The sequence below is a fragment of the Nipponia nippon genome, unplaced genomic scaffold (genome assembly GCF_047370975.1).
Source record: "Nipponia nippon isolate SJK-2023a ecotype South Korea unplaced genomic scaffold, ASM4737097v1 scaffold_2, whole genome shotgun sequence".
NCBI classification, from domain to species: domain Eukaryota; kingdom Metazoa; phylum Chordata; class Aves; order Pelecaniformes; family Threskiornithidae; genus Nipponia; species Nipponia nippon.
This window is the reverse complement of record NW_028262336.1, coordinates 85,159,886-85,178,226: the sequence shown is the minus strand read 5'-3', so window position 1 is coordinate 85,178,226 and position 18,341 is coordinate 85,159,886. Positions and strand designations below refer to the sequence as shown.

Below are 18,341 nucleotides of genomic sequence, written 5' to 3'. Positions count from 1 at the left end.
ACTATAGAATCACAGAATCAATCGGGTTAGAAGGGACCTCTTGAAATAACAATTTTTTTACTGTGAGGGTGACTGAGCACTGGCACAGGTTGCCCAGGGAGGTTGTGGAGTCTTCATCCTTGGTGATATTCAAAAGCCATCTGGACATGGTCCCAGGCAGCCAGCTCCAAGTGGCCCTGCTTGAGCAGGGGGGGTGGACCAGGTGACCTCCAAAGGTCCCTTCCAACCTCAACCATTCTGTGATTCTGTGACTGATTCTATGAAACCTCCTGCTCAAGCAGGGTCAGCTACAGCAGGTTGCCCAGTACCATGTGCAGCTGGGTTTTGAGTATCTCCAAGGGCGGAGACTTCACAACCTCTCTGGACAACTTGTCCCAGTGCTTTGCCACTCCCACAGAGAAGTGCTTTCTTGTGTTCAGATGGAATTTCATGATTTTTAATTTATGCTCATTACCTCTTGTCCTGTCACTGGGCACTACTGAGAAGAGTCTGGCTCCCTCTTATTCATTCCCTCCCTACATTGATAAGATCCCCCCTGAGCCTTCAATTCTCCAGGTTGAACAGTCCCAGCTCTCTCAGCCTTTCCGTATAGGAGAAATGCTCCAGACCCTTAATCACCTTTGTGGCCCTGCACTGGACTCTCTCCAATATGTCTCCTGTTCTCTTGTACTGGGAAGCCCAGAACTGGACACTCCAGATGTAGCCTCACCAGTGCTGAGCAGAGAGCACCTCCTTCAACCTGCTGGTATCACTCTTCCTAACCCAGCCCGGGAGGCTGCCTGCCTTCTTTGCCATAGCAGTGCGTTACCGGCTTGCTGTCAGCTTGTGGTCCACCAGTACACCAAGCCACTTTTCTGCAGACCTGCCTTCCAGCTGGTCAGCCCCCCTGGGGTTATTCCACCCTTCACGCAGGATTCTGCATTTCCCCTTGCTGCACTGCATGACATTCCTCTCAGCCCAATCCTCCAGCCTGTCCAGATCCCTCCGAATGGAAACACAACCATGAGATATATGAGCAACCCCTCCCAGTTTTGTACCATCTGTGAACTTGCTGGGGGCGCACTCTGTCCCAGCGTCCAGGTCATTAACGTGGATGCTGAACAGTATTGGCCCCAGTATCGGCTCCTGAGGTACACTACTGATGACTTGCCTCCAGCTGGACTTTGTGTCACTGATCACAAACCTCCGGGCCCAGTCATTCAGCCAGTTCTCAGTCTGCTTCACTGTCCGCTTATCTAACCCGCACTTTATCAGCCTGGGGATCCTATGGGAGACAGTGTCAAAAGCCTTACTCAAGTTGAGGTAAAGAACATCCATTGCTCTCCCTGCCCTGAAGGTATCTTTAGATTACCTACTGCTTCTGAAAACTACTGGGAATACTATTAATTTTCATCAAGGGCTACAGATTTCTTAAGGAACTCAGCAGTGAGAATCACTGGAGACAAAAACCGCTCAGCTTGATAGGCAGATCTCAAAACAACACTGAAGAGCACAATCGATTTTTTTTCTCCAAATAATAAAAGCTTGTTGTTTTTTTTTTTTTATCAGCAACAAATGATGATATTATCCTCAGATTACCTCAAATATTTTAAAGTCATAGATATCATTTTCATTTGGTAAGACTAAGATCTAATGCTTGAGGAACTCCAATTTTTAGTAAAGTGGGGAATAGCTCAGCTCTCATTCTAACAGCCATGTGTATACGCTCTAAACCGTTACCAGCTTCTGCACTGTCTTCTTTGAATTATTAATCAAGCATTCTGATGTGAACTTTCATCCATGCCAATATAAAAGGAAAGTCAAGACTTAAGCAGTAGATCTACAAATGGAAAAATCATCAAAATCCTATCACCTAAATCCGTAAATCAGGGTAAGGAATATCAACTGCAATCCAATTAAGATAGGCTTAGAAGAAAACAGAGGCAGACTAGTAGGACAAGCTATAGTGGGCTTCTAAGGCATCTGAAAAGGTTAAGAAAACTCAAAACAAAAGGAGACTGATGGATTTGAGAGAACACTGCCTGGGGAGGACTGCAGAGCTATGTATAGTTAAGACATCAAACATCTGGAAGATGGGTAAGAGTAACAGCCACATTACTATGGTCTGGAACTCCTCCCTGCACACTCTCATCCAGAAGAAAAAGGCCATCTTACTACTTGCTTGTTCAGTTGGGACTCTTCATGTGCTACTGTTTGTGAGCTGAAATTGCACATCTTTTTAATCATTACTTCAATTTCGTAACTCGGAACTATTTTTCAAGCCTATGACATCAATCTGTATTATCTTTACTATCACACTAACTTTTTAAAGAACTAGCTTTTTTCTTTTTTTTTTTGGAAAAAAATTTGGAGGCTGCTAGAATATCCTTTCTGAGGCCTCTCTAATACAGTCTGAAACATAAATACTGCAGGTTCTATAAATGAAACTAAAACCCAACTACACAAGTAAAATGGATCTGATTTTCATTTAACCGTGACAGAAGTGCAAAAGTACAAACCAGTATCTGGATCCCTTTTATAACTGAAAAGGCTTCTGAAAGAGCTATCTCACATAAACAAAGAGGACGCACAAGAAAGCATCCTTACGAAGTACGCTCCACACAGAGAATGGTCTCTTAATACAACCACTGACAGTTGTATTTTCTTTTCTGTAATTACCTGATTTTTCTTTACTCGCTGCAATGTTATCTATGAAATTAGATCTGTAAGAACACATACAAAGAAACTACTCTACCTCAAGTTTTTCACTGCAGAGGAAAGTATTTCTATACCTCTTACCCTTAACAGACATTTTCAGGACTCTTTTTTTAATTAAAAAAAAAAAATCATTCAACCATAGCAAAAATTACAATATCCACACCTTTGGCCACCTTCTTATCTAAAGGCAAGCACCAAAACTAAAGTGCATACAAAGCTATCTTACATAGAATCATACCAGTAGAATTTTAATTTAGGGAAGATGCTCCATGAAGTTTAGGAAGAACTGTACTTATTAAGAAAAAGCATATTACCAGTGGTTAATGACAGTATGACATCCTTAGAGTGGTTACACTCACAAATAAACCGAATAAATTCTACATTGTCTTCACTGAATGGCAGAAGATGCAACCACCTAATGCAAAGAACTGAAAACTCACCAGTTTACAGCTGTCAATGGTCTATCCTGTATAACAGTATATTCTAGAAATAAAATGGGATAAGAATTGATTGGTTTGAAGATAAATGGAACAGAGACATGACTACTCTGAAAACATACAAGCGAAATGAAGACATATCTCTGTTAGAAAGAATAATGCATTGGCTAGTGGGAGAGAAAGGAAAGGCAAAACCAGATAAGAGGTGAGTCATAAGTAACAATACACATAACATGGTGAAATAATCAAAATAAGAGAGAAGAGGCTAAAATAATAAAAACAGAAGAATAAGGTATTTATTTAAGAACAAGCTCATCTGAATGGAATGTAAATGACTGGCTGCATCTCTGTACAAAGATAGTCATTGGCTTAAAGGCTCAGCAATAGAAAAGATGAGTAATGTTATCACCTGCAACAAGGAGAACACTGGAGAAGTGAAATGAAGAGTTCAGGGCTTGACCCTGTTAAGGTTAAAACCCTTAGCTAGACATTTTTTCAGACTGACAGAGATCATGATCAAAATAATCAAATATTATGGCACTGCTGCACAAGTTAGAGAAGAGGCTTCCCATTATTTTCATTTGCAAACAAAAATTTTCAGTAACAGTTTGGATCATTCTAATGAATTTAAACTACGAACAGGCTTATACTTTTTCACCTTATCTTACTTTCTGTTTGTATTTGCTTTGGCTGGGATAGAGTTAATTTTCTTCAGAGCAGCTTGTATGCTTTGGATTTGTGCTGGAAACAGTGTTGATAACACACTGATGTTGTAGCTGCTGCTGAGCAGTGCTTACCCAGAGGCAAGGCCTTTTCTGCTTCTCACACCACCCCACAGCGAGTGGGCTGGGGGTGCACAAGAAGCTGGGAGAGGACACAGCCGGGACAGCTGACCCCAACTGACCAAAGGGATATCCCACACCATACGGCATCATGCTCAGCGTATACAGCTGGGGGAAGAAGCAGCAAGCGGGGGACATTCAAAGTTATGGACCTTGTCTTCCCAAGTAACCGTTATACATGATGGAGCCCTGCTTTCCTGGAGATGGCTGAACACCTGCCTGCAGATGGGAAGTAGAGAATGAATTCCGTGTTTTGCTTTGCTCGTGCACATAGCTTTTGCTTTACCTATTAAACTGTCTTTATCTCAACTGATGAGTTTTTGCACTTTTATCCCTCCAACTGTCTCCCCCATCCCACTGCGAAGGGGAGTGACTGAGCAGCTGTGTGGCGCTTAGCTGCCTACTGGTGTTAAACCACAACACCCTTTCATAGAACCTACAAAGTATTTTCACAAACCTCAGTTCAAAAACCATTACCTTAGACAATTATGCGTGGGAACACGAGTCAAGGAAAGTTAAGGGAAGAAAATTAAAATAAGGAACGGCACCAATCTAACCACAGGACTCCAGTTCTACGTGGGGACAAGGAAGCTGAATTTTTGTTTCTTTTCTACGGTGTACAACTGGTATAGATTTAGATTTATTAATTTAATAACAAAATAAAAGAAAAATCCTCACAGTATTCTCAGGCCAAAGTAGTCATAGATATACTAGATGCAAAGAAAGAAGTATCATTTCATTATAACAATAAAAACTAATTAAGTCCATCAACACATTCAGCAGTCTGAAGGGAGGCAGTGAGCTATAACATGCTATTTACCATGAAATACCTGCTACTAAGAAAAAAGCACATTAAGCATATTAATATGCTTCGTAACATATGAAACATTAAATCTAAATTTACAGAACCATATACCTTAATGGAGCTACTTAAGGCACAAGGAGCCCATTCTCCTGTGCCAATTTCTAGTATTCATCTTTTAGAGGGGCACAATGGTAGGAACCGGCTGTGAAAGACCACCGGGAAAGATTAGCTGCGAAAGAGTATATTTACAATAGAAAAGCTTTAGTTAATTGTAAGACTACTATTCCAACCAGCACCTCAGTGTGAAGCAGTGTTTATGGCAAGCAAGGTAAGAAAGAAAAAGACAAAAACGCAACCATATATTTAAGAGATGCTGCAAGGGATCAGGTTTCCAAAGTGAGCAAAGGACGTGGAAAACAGTCTGCATTAAGTACTTCGGTACCAGAGACCATATCACTGATATGTCATATGTGCTTTCAATAAAGACTTTAAATTATGGGCTTGGTGACACATATGTATTCATACCTCCGGAGAAGAATTTGCCAAAGAAACATCTTCAAAATATTTTGGCCAGGAGGAAGGTCATAATATGGGAGGAAAAACAAACCACACCTGATCGTTAACCTAGCAGAAACAAATTCAACATAAATTCTTAAGTATTCAGAAGAACAATTACTATATTTAACACAGCTAGCAGTGAGGAATGGTAACTTCTTAAACTGCTCCAGCCCAACTTTAACTGCCTATATTTGCCACCTAGCAGACCATCAGCATGCCAGAGCAGATAGCATAATTGAAACTGAAACTTTACCTGGCTTTTCCTCCCAGTTTAAAAACAAATAAAGAACACCCAAAAAGCCCACCGCAAACCAACAACATAAAAGGGGGAAAAAAAATAGAACATACACACAGATGGTTTCAAATCAGTAGGTGTAAGAATCCCAGGGACACACAGATTAAAAAGTCTGAAGATTACTGAGAACAGGAAATCAGACTTTAAAGGTGTATGAGTTCTGTTGGCAATTTTCATATAAAAAAATGGAAGCCAAGTCCAATTTCAGTTAAACAAAAATAACTCTTTGATTATTCCTCGAATTGCCATCTGTAGCCATTTTGAAATAAATCAGGAAAAAAATCTGTCACTCGTTAAAATATTAAGCAGAATAAACCACAATCGTTGCAAATCTAATATGTGATTCCTCTCCTGTCCCCCTTAAGAGTTGTATTTACTTATGTTTGCATATTAAAATTCCAAATTCTTGTGAACATCAGCAGCATACTCAGGCAATGTTTGCTGGTTTAAAGTGGAAGAGAGGAAAAAAAACCCACAGGAAAAAAACCCCATGAAATTCAGGCAATGACCTCATATGGATTTAATTACTAAGAGTATAATACTGTTAAGAACTTTGCCATTGTATAGATACCAACACCTACAATCATATTCCCACAAATATTCTCACCAACCTGACATTCAGAAAGGATAAATTATTTTAAAAGTTTAAAACACATTAAATATGGTATTTTGGAACACAGCTGAGCAGCCAAGATCCTCAAAGGTGGCAACAAAGTCAAGAGATCACCAAACATCAAGGATCCATATAGCAATAAACGAAAATAAAGTAAGGCCTTACTTATGCTTGAAAAGCATCTACCAGAATGCTGAAACCCAAGAGCAGGTGATGGGAATTGAAAAAACAAGCAATAATCTGCTGTCATTGTTATTTACCTTACTAAAAAGACACTTGCTGAGACAATTACCATATGAACACTAAAAAGGTTTAACCAACAATGCTCGAAATATTACAGCTAAATAGTTAGGTACCCAACACAAATGATTCAGTAACAAACTGATTATGTGGAGAACATATCAATCTTTTTCACAGGTGAACGTTCAGATGTCACTATTTAACAGTACAAACACTATAGCTGCTGCTACTTGACACACTCTCACACAAGCACACTCTCATAGCTAAAAAAAAAATAGCTTAACAGTTTTTTGTAACTTCTATTCAATTCCAGTTTGGCCTATAATTGAACTTCTAACTAAAGAGCAAAAGGTTCCACATAGTATTATTTTGTAATCCAAAACAAATAAGGGGCGGGGGGGGGGAGAGAAAAGAAAAAAAAACCCAAAACCACGATGTGATTCTATCACATGCACTAATTCCTTTCCAAACTACACGCTTCCCTTCTAAATGAAGAAGCAGAAGGACGCAAGACTACAATAGACAAAGGTGTCTTTTAGCATCACTTGACTTCTAAGGTTGCTTCAGCCTCTATTTTTGTGAAAAAGAAATGCACTTCTACCAGCCCACAAAACCTGAATATTCTCATGGATTCCAGGTTTTTTTTTAATTTTTCAAATAGTTTACATAAATTATTTATATATACACACACACAAATAAAATAAACATCTTAAGCCTCTCAACATAATATTATTAGCTTCTTTCCAGCTTCTATTATTATGCTTTCTACACTAACACTGCACAAATACAAACCATGATAGACTAAGCAACTACTACAGATTTTTAAAAGAATGACTACGTAAAACTGTTTGCCTTATCGGAATACAACGTAAAGAAGATAAGTAAAAATACACAGTTTTAGTCATTAGCTAATCCCTATTAACCAATAGCACAATACAGTACTGAAACATTACTATTTGTAGCTAAATAGCCTACAGCAGACAGCAACTCCTACCAGCTTTTGCCATGCATAGGTTAACTTAACGTAAGACTCAACAGCACACTGATTTTCCAATGAAATAAAGTTTTGAGTTTATGTAAGGACTAACTTAAAACTTTTTTTTTTTTTTTTTGTAAAATGACATTTACAAAATACAAGAACAACATACTAGACTATTTCAGTTGGAAGGGACCTATGGAGCAAACCTTTTCACAGAAATAAGCAGGAAAATGTAATATGTAATGCATAATACTTCACAAGAAACACCACTATCATTTTGTTAGTCTTCATGTATATAACCTTTATTTTTTCAATCAAATTAATGTTTCTGAACTTTCTGCAACCATAATTTCATTTTAAAAAAAGCATCAAATCCCAAACAAAAACCAGCTTAGAGCTTTTGTAAGGGCTATAGATCTGACGAAATTAAGGCTTTCTGGTGTACCAACAATCAAATTAACACAAATTTCACAAATTTTACTAACCATGGTTTCTACAAATTCTTTAATAACTTGGCAGTGCAAAGGTGAAGTGTTTCAGTAGTGTTTCTCCCACAAATTTTGAAAAATATTTACTTAAAACATCCCAGGGCCAAATAAGCACTGCATTACTGAGCATAAGAAGGGGCTTGTGTCAACTTTGAAAAGCCTAAAGACTAACCTAATAATCAATTTTCTCCAGAGGATGTATAATTTACAACTGTGACTGTGGAAAAGCTGGCCTACTTCCAAGAATTTATTTTATCATCCAGTAGAAAGAATCATTGTAAAATGAAAGAAAGTTGGCTGCCTCTTCTTCAGCCAAAATGGCTGAAAAAATAGCCATCTGATTTCTTGTTAATAGCAGAAATCTTACATTCCAGTCATCACTGAAATCTTCCTTGATCTCAATCAAGCCACTTCACAACATTAGATTTGTTTGGGGTTTTTGTCCCCACAATACAAATAGAAGCTTTTCGCCTCTGGAGGATCTAAGTTAAAAGAGGCACCTTTAGCAACAAAGTAATGGACAAAAAAAAGGAACCCCCCAAAATGTTTCTACTGAACTTTATGCAGCGAACAAATTAAGTACCTGACAAGCTCAGTAGTATATCTCCCTTTAGTAAAGAGCATAAGAAATTTTCAATATTGAATATTATTCAATAAATACTGCTGTATCTCTGATACCTAATGTTACTACAGAAATCCAGGCGCAGTACTGAAGTAATTTAAAGTGCAAATGGAACCAAAGAAGAACCTATTCAGAAATTATTCTTGGATCTGCATGATGTTACTTTTGGAGTTGCTAAGTGGATGCCCTACAGAAAAAAAAAAAAGATACAGTGATCTTTTTGGTAAAGATCACTTGATAAGCTGTAAAACAGATGAAAAACATTTTGACATGATTATGAAATTACTGCCACCTTAGAGTACATTGTCATTCGAATATTAAAATTTCAAGTTAGTCAAAATTATGTAGTGAACATTTTCATTACAAAACAGGCCACACTAAAGTCATTACAAATTTGTCTATCTATCCATATTTGATAAAAAGTCTCAAAGAATACACTGAGCCTAACTGATACTTCTGGTAGTACAAACATAGGTAAAAGAAGAGTAAAGGGACTGACAGTTCAGGGAAAACCCTGAGACGCACAAGAGATAACAGCAGCAGTTCAGCTGGATAGGGATGTTTGTTAGGATTAAATTATACAACAGAAAAACTGTGTATCTGAAGACAGCAAATATATGAAAATCAGAAATATCTTACTTTGCAAATACAAAGTTTCAGGACTGAAAGTAGTTAACAACTTCCATTACTTCAGTAACAAGAGCAGACTTCCAGTTTCATCCACTCAGAACCCAGCATATGAGACAACACTCCATGAAGTTTTTACTTGCCCTCTAAAGAGGCTCATGCTTCCTACTAGTGTTTTACAGACCTTCATGACTACACTAGCCATTACTAGTCGTTTTCATATATTTCAGTAGTCACAAAGCAGAGACTACAAACTAGACACACCCAGAGTAGATTTACCTTCCAAACCAATCTTGACTTGACAAGTAAATTTCCCACTGCTAGTAGTGCTGTAACAGATTCTTAACATTGTTATCTGACCAAAGACGGTTGTATGTTAAACTGCGGGATTAGACACTTTTTTCTGTTTCCTTTCATAAAATAATTAGGCTGGCACTGGTGACAAAAGCAGCAGTTCCTCTGCTCCTGCCTCTCTGTACACAGAACTCTCTGCAACCCCTCCCCTCACGCTGTCACAAGCACAAGGTGAGCCAGATCAGGGAATTAGTCTGGATTACAACAAACCATTTTTGCCAAGTTAATTTTAACCCAGAGCGAGTCTCTAATCTGTTACTGCAAGAGACTATATAAATAATTGTCAACGTGGCAGGGGGCACAAGCCCACCAACCAAACCGTCTCCTCTGGAGACCGAAGTCTTCATGACACTGCAGCCAGTATCACATGAGGAAACGTAAAGCACTGCTAGTTGGCTGTTTCAAAGCCAATTACCGCATCCTACTCAACATGTGATATTCATCACTTTCAGATGACAGCCAGCACAAACACCTTGCAAATGTGATACTAACTTACTTGTGACTTCCAGATAATCTCCACAATGTTTAATTTCCTTATCTACACACGAGTATTTTCATACTGCTTTCTAGTTCTTCATAAACATTAAAGTCAGGCTTGGAATAAAAGCACTCACTGAGGCAGGCGTTGGTCACACCACGTGAAGCACAGAGTACAATTTTGCAGACTTGAAGGAAAAATTCTACGCCGACATATTACAGGTAGCTTGCACTATCATTCTTCAAATTAGTCATCTTGGAGCACAGAAAAATTTTTATTAATGTTCATAAGCCAATTAGTTTAGTTTTTTAAGCTACTTCAAGATATTTTTCTAGTCACAAACACTCTTATTGACAGATTAAGAGGCTTCAGATTTTCCACATAGATGAAAAATCAAGTTAAGACTCTTGTTATAAACTATATTATCTTAACCTCCAATTAATTTACCTGGCACTGTTATCTACTGTAGCAACTAGATGCAGTCACAGATCACTTTAAAGCATCTCCTTAGAAAATGTTTGGGATTTTTACCATTTTTGGAAAAAAACATTTTTGACCATTTCTGTTTAAGACTCAAACCTTAAACCGCAATATTTTGACACTAATATGGAGAAAGGGTGGAGATCATGAGCAGTACCTTGGCTACCATCAGTCTGATACATGAGATGTTGCAGGTGAGTACCAAGAGATAGTGGGCAACTAGCTGATTATTCCTCCTCTCAAAAGTTCTACAATACACCTTGGCTGTATTCACCAGTATTAACTAGCTGTAATTTACCTGCCAATAACTTAATATAACCCGTTTCCTCCGTACGAGGAGTCTGGCTTGTTTGATTTGCTCTAAGATGACACAACGTAGCCAAGATATATGACTAAATCTAGCCTTCAAGAATAAAGACATGCAGTAACTGCAAATGTCACTGTTCCTTTTAACTGGCATTCTCATAAGAATCTGCTAGTAAGAAATAGAACCCAAAAGAATGCAATCTATGGTATCCCGGAATTAAAAGTAATTCTTTGAAGAACGTCAGTTAAAAGAAACATTAACATTTACACCCACCTAAAGCTACTATTTTCCACAATTCTAAGTACAAGAAATGTCAGTTGAATTACCCTGAAACCAAAAAACATGGAGGACACAACAAATTCGAAGACACAGCTTTAAAAAAATACAGACATATTAAGGCAAAATTCAGACAAATATCTGAACACCATGGAGCGATCGCACAGCTGATTTCCTTACATTTAGTCGTTTCCTTCACTCAGCACTTGCAATCCCAGGATTAAATGATACAAAGCTCAAAAGCAGGAAGAGAAGATTTAAAGGGAGAAGCATGAGCACTGAACTAAGGAATGTATAGGTTAAGAAAACACTCCCCGGTCTACATAGGGAGAAAAGAGAACTACAGTTTCCCTGTCACACACGCTGAAAAGAACTCAATAACTGCAAAGATGTCAAATGTCAATGTTAACAGTCCACGTTTCCAGCATTTGCCATAAGCAAATTGGGAAAGTTATCCTTTTAGTTTCTTATTTTAATTCCACTCCTAGACACAGCCCTTCTGGGGGCGGAGGGACGGGGGGGCGGGGGGACGGGGGGGGGGGGGAGGGAATAAGTTCTGCTGTTCCAGTCAGACTGAAAAAAAAAACCCCAAACCAAAGCAGCCAACCACCTACTGCTTTACAACCGTTTACCAAGTTAAACCAACGGTGACTCAAAGCTCTCCTTACGATCTGGCCACCCACATCCCAGCTTCAGGCCAGCAGAGGCTGAGAACACAGGAAGGTGCCGGTTTCGTGTCATCCGCATCCTCAGCGACCTCCGGAGGGAAACAATGGGGAGCGCCCGGGCACCACGGGGGAGCCCTCCCCTCGCCCCCCTCACACAGAGCAGCCGCCAGGCCGGGGCTCCGGCCGGGCACCCCGCCCTCGCCTCCGCCGCCGGGAGGGGCCGCCCGGGCCGGGGTGGGGGCCGCGGGGTAACGGGCGCGGCAGCCCCTCGCTCCCCCTCATCGCCTCAGCCTCCTCCCCTGTCACACGGCCTGTCCCCGCCCGGGCTGAGGGGAGAGCGGCGAGGCGCCCCGGGCGAGGGGCGGCAGGAGCAACAGGCACCCCGCTGCGGCCCGGGGACGGAGCCCGAGAGCCGGCTGGCGGGAGCGGCAGCTGCCGGCGGGAAAGGAAGCCTCGAGGGGCGCCATCCGCCGCAGGGGGGGGGGGAGGGCTCCCCCCGGAAAGCGCTGCCTAGGAGGCAGCCTCCCTCCAGACAGCGAGGCCGCCTACGAGGCGGCAGAGATGAGCCAAAGAGGAGGAAAAATAAGGCAGAGCAGCTGAAGGCGGCTCCGACACACGGGCAAAGCACCAAGGTCCCCCGCCCGGCCGACCCCGCCAGCGCGATCCGCGGTGTCTCGGTAGAGACCACGGGGTTCAGCCCGCTTCGGTGGCACCACAGGCCCCGGCCGGAGCGAGGGCTGCCCGAGGTCTCAACATGGACACCCTGAGGAACCGCTCCATCGCCGCGGGAGGACGGGCGGAGCGGGGCCGCACACCGCTCCCCTCCGCCACAAGGGCGTGACGGAGCCCCCGGCCTCGGCGCTGGGGGGAGGGGAGCGGGCACAGGTAACTCCCCCCCTGGGCCCCGGGCAGGGGAGGTGGCAGCGCCATCTGCACGGTAACGCCGGCCAAGCTAGCGGCGGGGCCCGGGCGGCGGGGAGGGGGCGGCACCTGGGCAGCCGCCGGGTTGCATCACCGCCCCCCTCCGTCTCCCGGGGCCCGGCGGGGGCCGCACGGCAGAGGCGGCGGGGATAACCGCTCCGCCCGACGAAGGGGCGAGGAGGGAGGATGAGGAGGGCGGCGGCCGGGGGAGGAGAGGCGAGGCGTGCCGCTGCCGGGAGGAAGGTGCACGCACCGGGCCGGGGGAAAGGCCGCTCCCTGCCGGCGATGGGAGGGGTGGCGGCGGCGGCCGCCGGGGCTGCCCGTCTCGCCCGGGAGTGAGCTCGGCGCGCGTTACCTGCCCGGGTGGCTCCCCAGCTCCCGGTCGCTCAGCGCCGCCGTGTAAATCTTCCGGTATCTGTCGGCCAGGGCCTTCCCGGAGAGCAGCAGCTGGTAGCGGCTCCGGCAGCCCAGCGACGGCGGCGCCAGGGCGCCGGGCAGGGCTCCCAGCCCGCCGGCTGAGCCCTCTTCGGGCCCCATGGGCCCCGCCGGACCGGAGCCGCTAGAAAAGAAGAAGAAGCCGCCCTCGGCCCCGGTGCAGGCGGCGACGGCGGCTCCCGCAGAGGCGGCGGCGGCTGCGGCGCTCATCCCCCTCCCCGCCCGCCCCCTGGTGGCTGCGCTGCCTCCCGGCGCGACGCGGACACAGGCGGCTCCCGCTGCCTTCACCGCCGGGGCCCGGCCATGGGGAGGCCGCAAAAGCCGCCGCCGCCGCCCCGGAGGCTGCTCATCCACCCGGGCCGGGGCCGGGGGTGCGGGAACACCCCTCTCCTCCCCTCGAGGGGCGGCTCGGGGCCCCGGGCTGCCCGCACCGCTCGCCCTCCGCCCCGGGTGCAGCGCCGGCCGCCACTACCTCCCGCCGGCGGGCGCGCCGAGCTCTGGGCAGGACCCTGTGCCTCCGGGGCGGGGCGGGGGAGGGGGCCCGGCCGCTCGCTTCCCCCTTCCCGCTACAGGGGCGGAGGCCGGCGGCTGCCGCTTCCCCTCCGGAGTTTCTGCTCGGCGGCGCCGCCGCCGCCCTCTCTCCGCACGGCCGCCCCGCCTCCCTCCCGCCGCCAGCCCGGCCAGCGGGCGCATGCGCCGCCCGGCCCCGCCCCCCCCCCCCCCCCCCGCGGCCCCCGGGAAATCCGGGGCCGAGCGGCCGGCGGCACCTGCCGCGCGGGGCGGGGGGCGGCCGGGCCGGGCCCGCCCCTACCTGCGGGGAGGCCGCGGGCCGCGCGCGGAGCTCGGCCTTCGCCCCGTCGGGGCCGTCCCTGTCGCTGGTGTTTCACTGAGGTGTCCAACTGCGGTCGCAGAGGCCGCAGACGCTCCCGGTGTCAGCGGGGACAGCCCTCGCAGCCGCCTTGCGTCGCCGTGAGGCGCCGCGCCAGCCCGCGGCGCGGGTGCCAGGAGTCTGGCACCATCAACGGCCGCAGCTGCGGCGCGGCGTACCGATGCTCCGCGCCGGCCTCTGTGCTTTGTAACGCTAGACAGGATCCTTTCAAGGAGCAACGAGTACCCTCTCTTTCAAAGTTCTCTCAATCCAGTTGCCACTGTAGGCCAAGATTTCCTTAAATCATCTTTGCTGGCTCCGGGGTACCGTACCTGCTTTTAGAGGGTAAGGGAGGCATGGCAGTAGGCACTCTTACATTGTATCTTGTTATATTACCTCCTTGCACCCAGATTAACTGCCTTACACTGGTACTTTTTTATCCGTCGGAATTGTAGCCCTGCAGTTTTGCCACACCTTCTGCTTTACACAGCTGAAAACTTGAGGTGTGCAAACCAGAGTACATGTTATTAAAGAAAAAAAAAAAGGCTGCATGCCAAAAGTGGCTTGGATTGCAGTCTACAGAAAACTGTCATCCAGAGAACGTGCGTGCTATCATATTTACTTCTTTTTTCTTCTCTCCGAAAGAGGGCCTAAATAAAGCCTGGAATTCTACTGATTCTGAATACAGATAAATATTTTTACAGACAATTTCTTTCTGCATAACAGCAAGTTCAAGAGAACTATGCAACTGTTATCTTTCTTAAGCTTGTGTATTGCTCACCGACGCTTCAGCATTCAAGCCAAATTTCAAGTACCCCCCTTTTTTTTTTTTTTTAAACAGAGAGTTCAGGATGCCAAAACCAATAAATTCATACAGGTTTTTTCAAAGGTAGCTGTCCAGGTAGCAGAAAGACAGCCAGATTTGTGCTGTCGCTGAAGAAAAAGCTACTTTCTGAATGCAGTTAGAAGAACCAGAGACTATCCAAGAAGTATTTAAAATATTAAGTACAAAAAAAGCTTTCCATTATAATTTTTATATTTTATTATAATTTTTATAATTGAAAAAGAAAAGGATAATCCAGCAGTGATAAAAGGAGCCACAAGAAAGCAAGCGCCATGTCTTATGGTGCTAACCACCTCCAAATTACATTCCCTCTGAGAATCAGAGTAGTAAGTCTTTCTAGATCCTCTTTTAGGGATTACCTAAAATCATTTCTACAGGCAAGAATCAGGAAAACAACAAAAACCCCACCTTTTAGCTCATTTGTGTGTTTTGTTGTAAGCTGCTACTTTATATCCAAATAGTAATTTTTCCTTCACCAAGCACACGCTGCCTGACAGATGGGCTATATTCTGGTGTAACATTGTCCGTCACATCTCAAAATGATTCTTCTGCACTAATGCTGTTGTAGCCTCTTAATATGTGTGCCATAAAAGCTAAGTGCTGGCAAACTTTTATGAAAGTGATGCAATTTATTGCAATTCTTGCATATTGCTCCAAACTGTAGAATTTGTCTGGACTTGTGTTGTACAGAGTCACACGTGGTGTGGTGAGCATTATTCTTTGCAAGCTGCAACTGCTACTCTGCATCTCTTTTTCTCTCAAGTCTTTTCGCTTTTGGGGGGAATCTTGCTGAGTGTCCACAGAACAGAGTCCACCTTCCGTAAGCTTCAGCCTGTGATGAGCAATAGTGTTTGGCCATGTCGTTGGGAGTTGCCAAGCAAGAACGACTCTGGACCTTCTTGTAGTCCACTTCCAAGCTCTCTTTCTCTTCACACAAAATACAAAGTAGTCTCCAACTTGTGAGGCTGTTAATGGCACCAGTTGGGAGCTGGATGTTCAGTCCCCATTCACAGCTATATTTTCACTTCTTGTTTGGTCCTCAGAGAAAGCCAGCTTTTCTTTCCCTGTCCCCCCCCCCCCCTTTTTTTTTTTTTAGTGTGCTTGTAGTACTCGTATTTCATATTCTTTCTCCAAGGCTGATTCTGAGCAATAATACCAATACTGTGCCGTGTAAGAATATTCAGGAGTACACATTTCATCTGGACCATCCTTGTGCTAGATCTGATATTGACTCTACTCCTGTAGTTAGCATAAAATTATTATAGGTTCAATTTTAATTTAGGGACTTTTTTTGTTTTATTTTTAAATGGTATTATAGTTTTGGAGACTCTGTTTGCACCAGATTAGCCCTTTGCTTTATGTAGCTGCAGAGTTTTTGATCTAGCAGTACATGTTTGAAAGATGTATTTGTTATGCCATCAAAAACTCAGTCAATTGAAAGCTACTATTAAGTGTTTTGCAACCAGAATGTGTCTTACTTCTGACAATACTCAACTCTTCCTGTTTGCTAACATCTACTTGCTGTTACAGAACGAAGCACTTTGCCAGTCAGCCTCTCCCTTTTACTTTAAGGTGGGGATTTCAGCCGTTGCATTCATTCACTTGGCACCTTTATAAATGAAATTTTAGCAGAACAAATTGTTCAAAGTCATCCAAATCAGAGTCTGCCAGCCTGTCTTGTTCACTATCCCGGCTCACACGGCTCAGCATTGTACAAACGTGAGTTTCAACACAGCAGAACAAGAATTTCCACCAGGTAATTCGAAAGCTCCAGTATCCTGCATGACTGGAGGGACAGGGGAAAGTTCCATGATTTCATAAACTAACCCTTATACTTTTGAATTATGCTTCTAGGCCTTGTTTTTTTAAGCTTTCAAAATATAATACAAACCAATATAGTAATTTCTTCACAAGCAAGCAGAGAGTCTGGAATAAGATAACTTCAAAACATGTAAACTAGACAGTTTACATATCAAATTGCAGACAGGGAGTTATATGAACCACAGAATTCAGTACTTCTGCCATAAAACTTGCAATTTACTACAATCAGGTGATGTTGGAGTTCTTTGTTCACCTGAAGCAACTAGCTCTTACCATCACATTGTCTCTACAAATAGGACTCAAACTTAAGTAATAATGGGAAAAAAAAAAAATCTCTTGGTCCCTAAGCTTCTGTCGCTGTCAAGATGTGTTGTGAAGCTGTTAATGTGATTAGTTAAAGAAACCATTCTTCATCACATAGTTCTAACAAAGCTGAAGTCTATTTTGTCATTTTCACTCCGCAATGTACATCTATATTTTACGTTGTCAGTATTTATTTTGAGACTTCATTATTATTAGGCGTGGGGAAACAAACCCAAAAAAACAACCACAACTCACAAAACTTTACAAGATAATTCTTGTCCTGTGCTTTTCAATTATAAAGAGTTCTTTAATGATAAAAAGCACAGGACAGGCACTATACTGCCTCCATATTAGAGACAAGGCCTGCTCCATTCCTACAATGGAAATGCTTGTTCCTGTCTATCCAAGTGTTTTCCAGGTCAAATAGCAACACCAGCTTAGGCTTACTCACATTTAGTTTCTATATACAGCACAAATGAAGGAAAACAAAGCTCACATAGTCAAAAAATAAATATAATTTTTAAAAAAATGAACAAATTCAACTCTCCAAATTTATTTGCTTTGTCCTGTTTTTTCCAAGTCAAGTGTTCACAATCTTAATTATAGAGACACGCTAAAGGAAAACAAAAACACAACCCCCTTTACTTTTTATGCCAGCTGTCACAAATCCCAAAGAGCTTGTTCACCAAAAGGTCCCTCTGTGCACCCCTTCACCCACTTTCATCTTTATACTTTCTATTGTGCTAATGTTTAGACTTTAATTCTACCTTAGCCAAACTCTGTTGTCGTCTTCTTTAAGTTTTTTTTAAAAATCACTTAGTACACACAGACACAAAAAAAAAAGGTCCAAAGTGAAAGCTTACAGTTACAGCATTTTGTAGTACTGAACCATATATATCAGCTCTTGAAGTTAAGATAATGACTTCTTTTAGGTACAGTGGGGAGATCAACAAAGAAAACCCCAACATCTTGCTTCTGCCATGGGGATGTGACTGGCATCAGTTTAGTTAGAAGAACTAAAAATAGGTACACGTTCAAGTAAATGTGGTATTCATGAATAACTTCCACCTTTCAAGATTGTAGCAATTATTTAACAGTACTCCACCAGATTTCCCCTTACACAGAAATTCAGGCTTTTCCTACATATATTTTTCTAACCCCACTATGCATTACATGAAGACAAACACAGTTGAAGAAATATTACTAGGGCATAATCTGCAATCACCCTGAAGAGCAAGAAAAGTTACCCGGAACATTGTAACAAACAGCACTGTCACGTGTGAATGAAGTGGAAAAAATTCAAAGAAGAAAAAAAAAGTATTAGAAACCCACAAAGAAGACGTATTAGCAATGTCCTATAAGATATTATTGCTTTGAAAATAT

General features: G+C 43.5%; 1 protein-coding gene across 8 annotated transcripts in view; it reads right to left on the bottom strand.

The window, feature by feature from the left end:
- MYCBP2 (MYC binding protein 2) overlaps positions 1-13,790 on the bottom strand; it is a 212,991-nt gene extending 199,201 nt beyond the window's left edge. For all 8 annotated transcript variants that reach the window (XM_087759490.1, XM_087759491.1, XM_087759489.1 and 5 more), the window contains exon 1: positions 13,043-13,790. In XM_087759490.1, coding sequence (XP_087615616.1) covers positions 13,043-13,332 — 290 coding nt within the window. In that variant the 5' untranslated portion in view covers positions 13,333-13,790. The remainder of the gene's footprint in view (positions 1-13,042) is intronic.
- Positions 13,791-18,341: the final 4,551 nt, after the last annotated feature.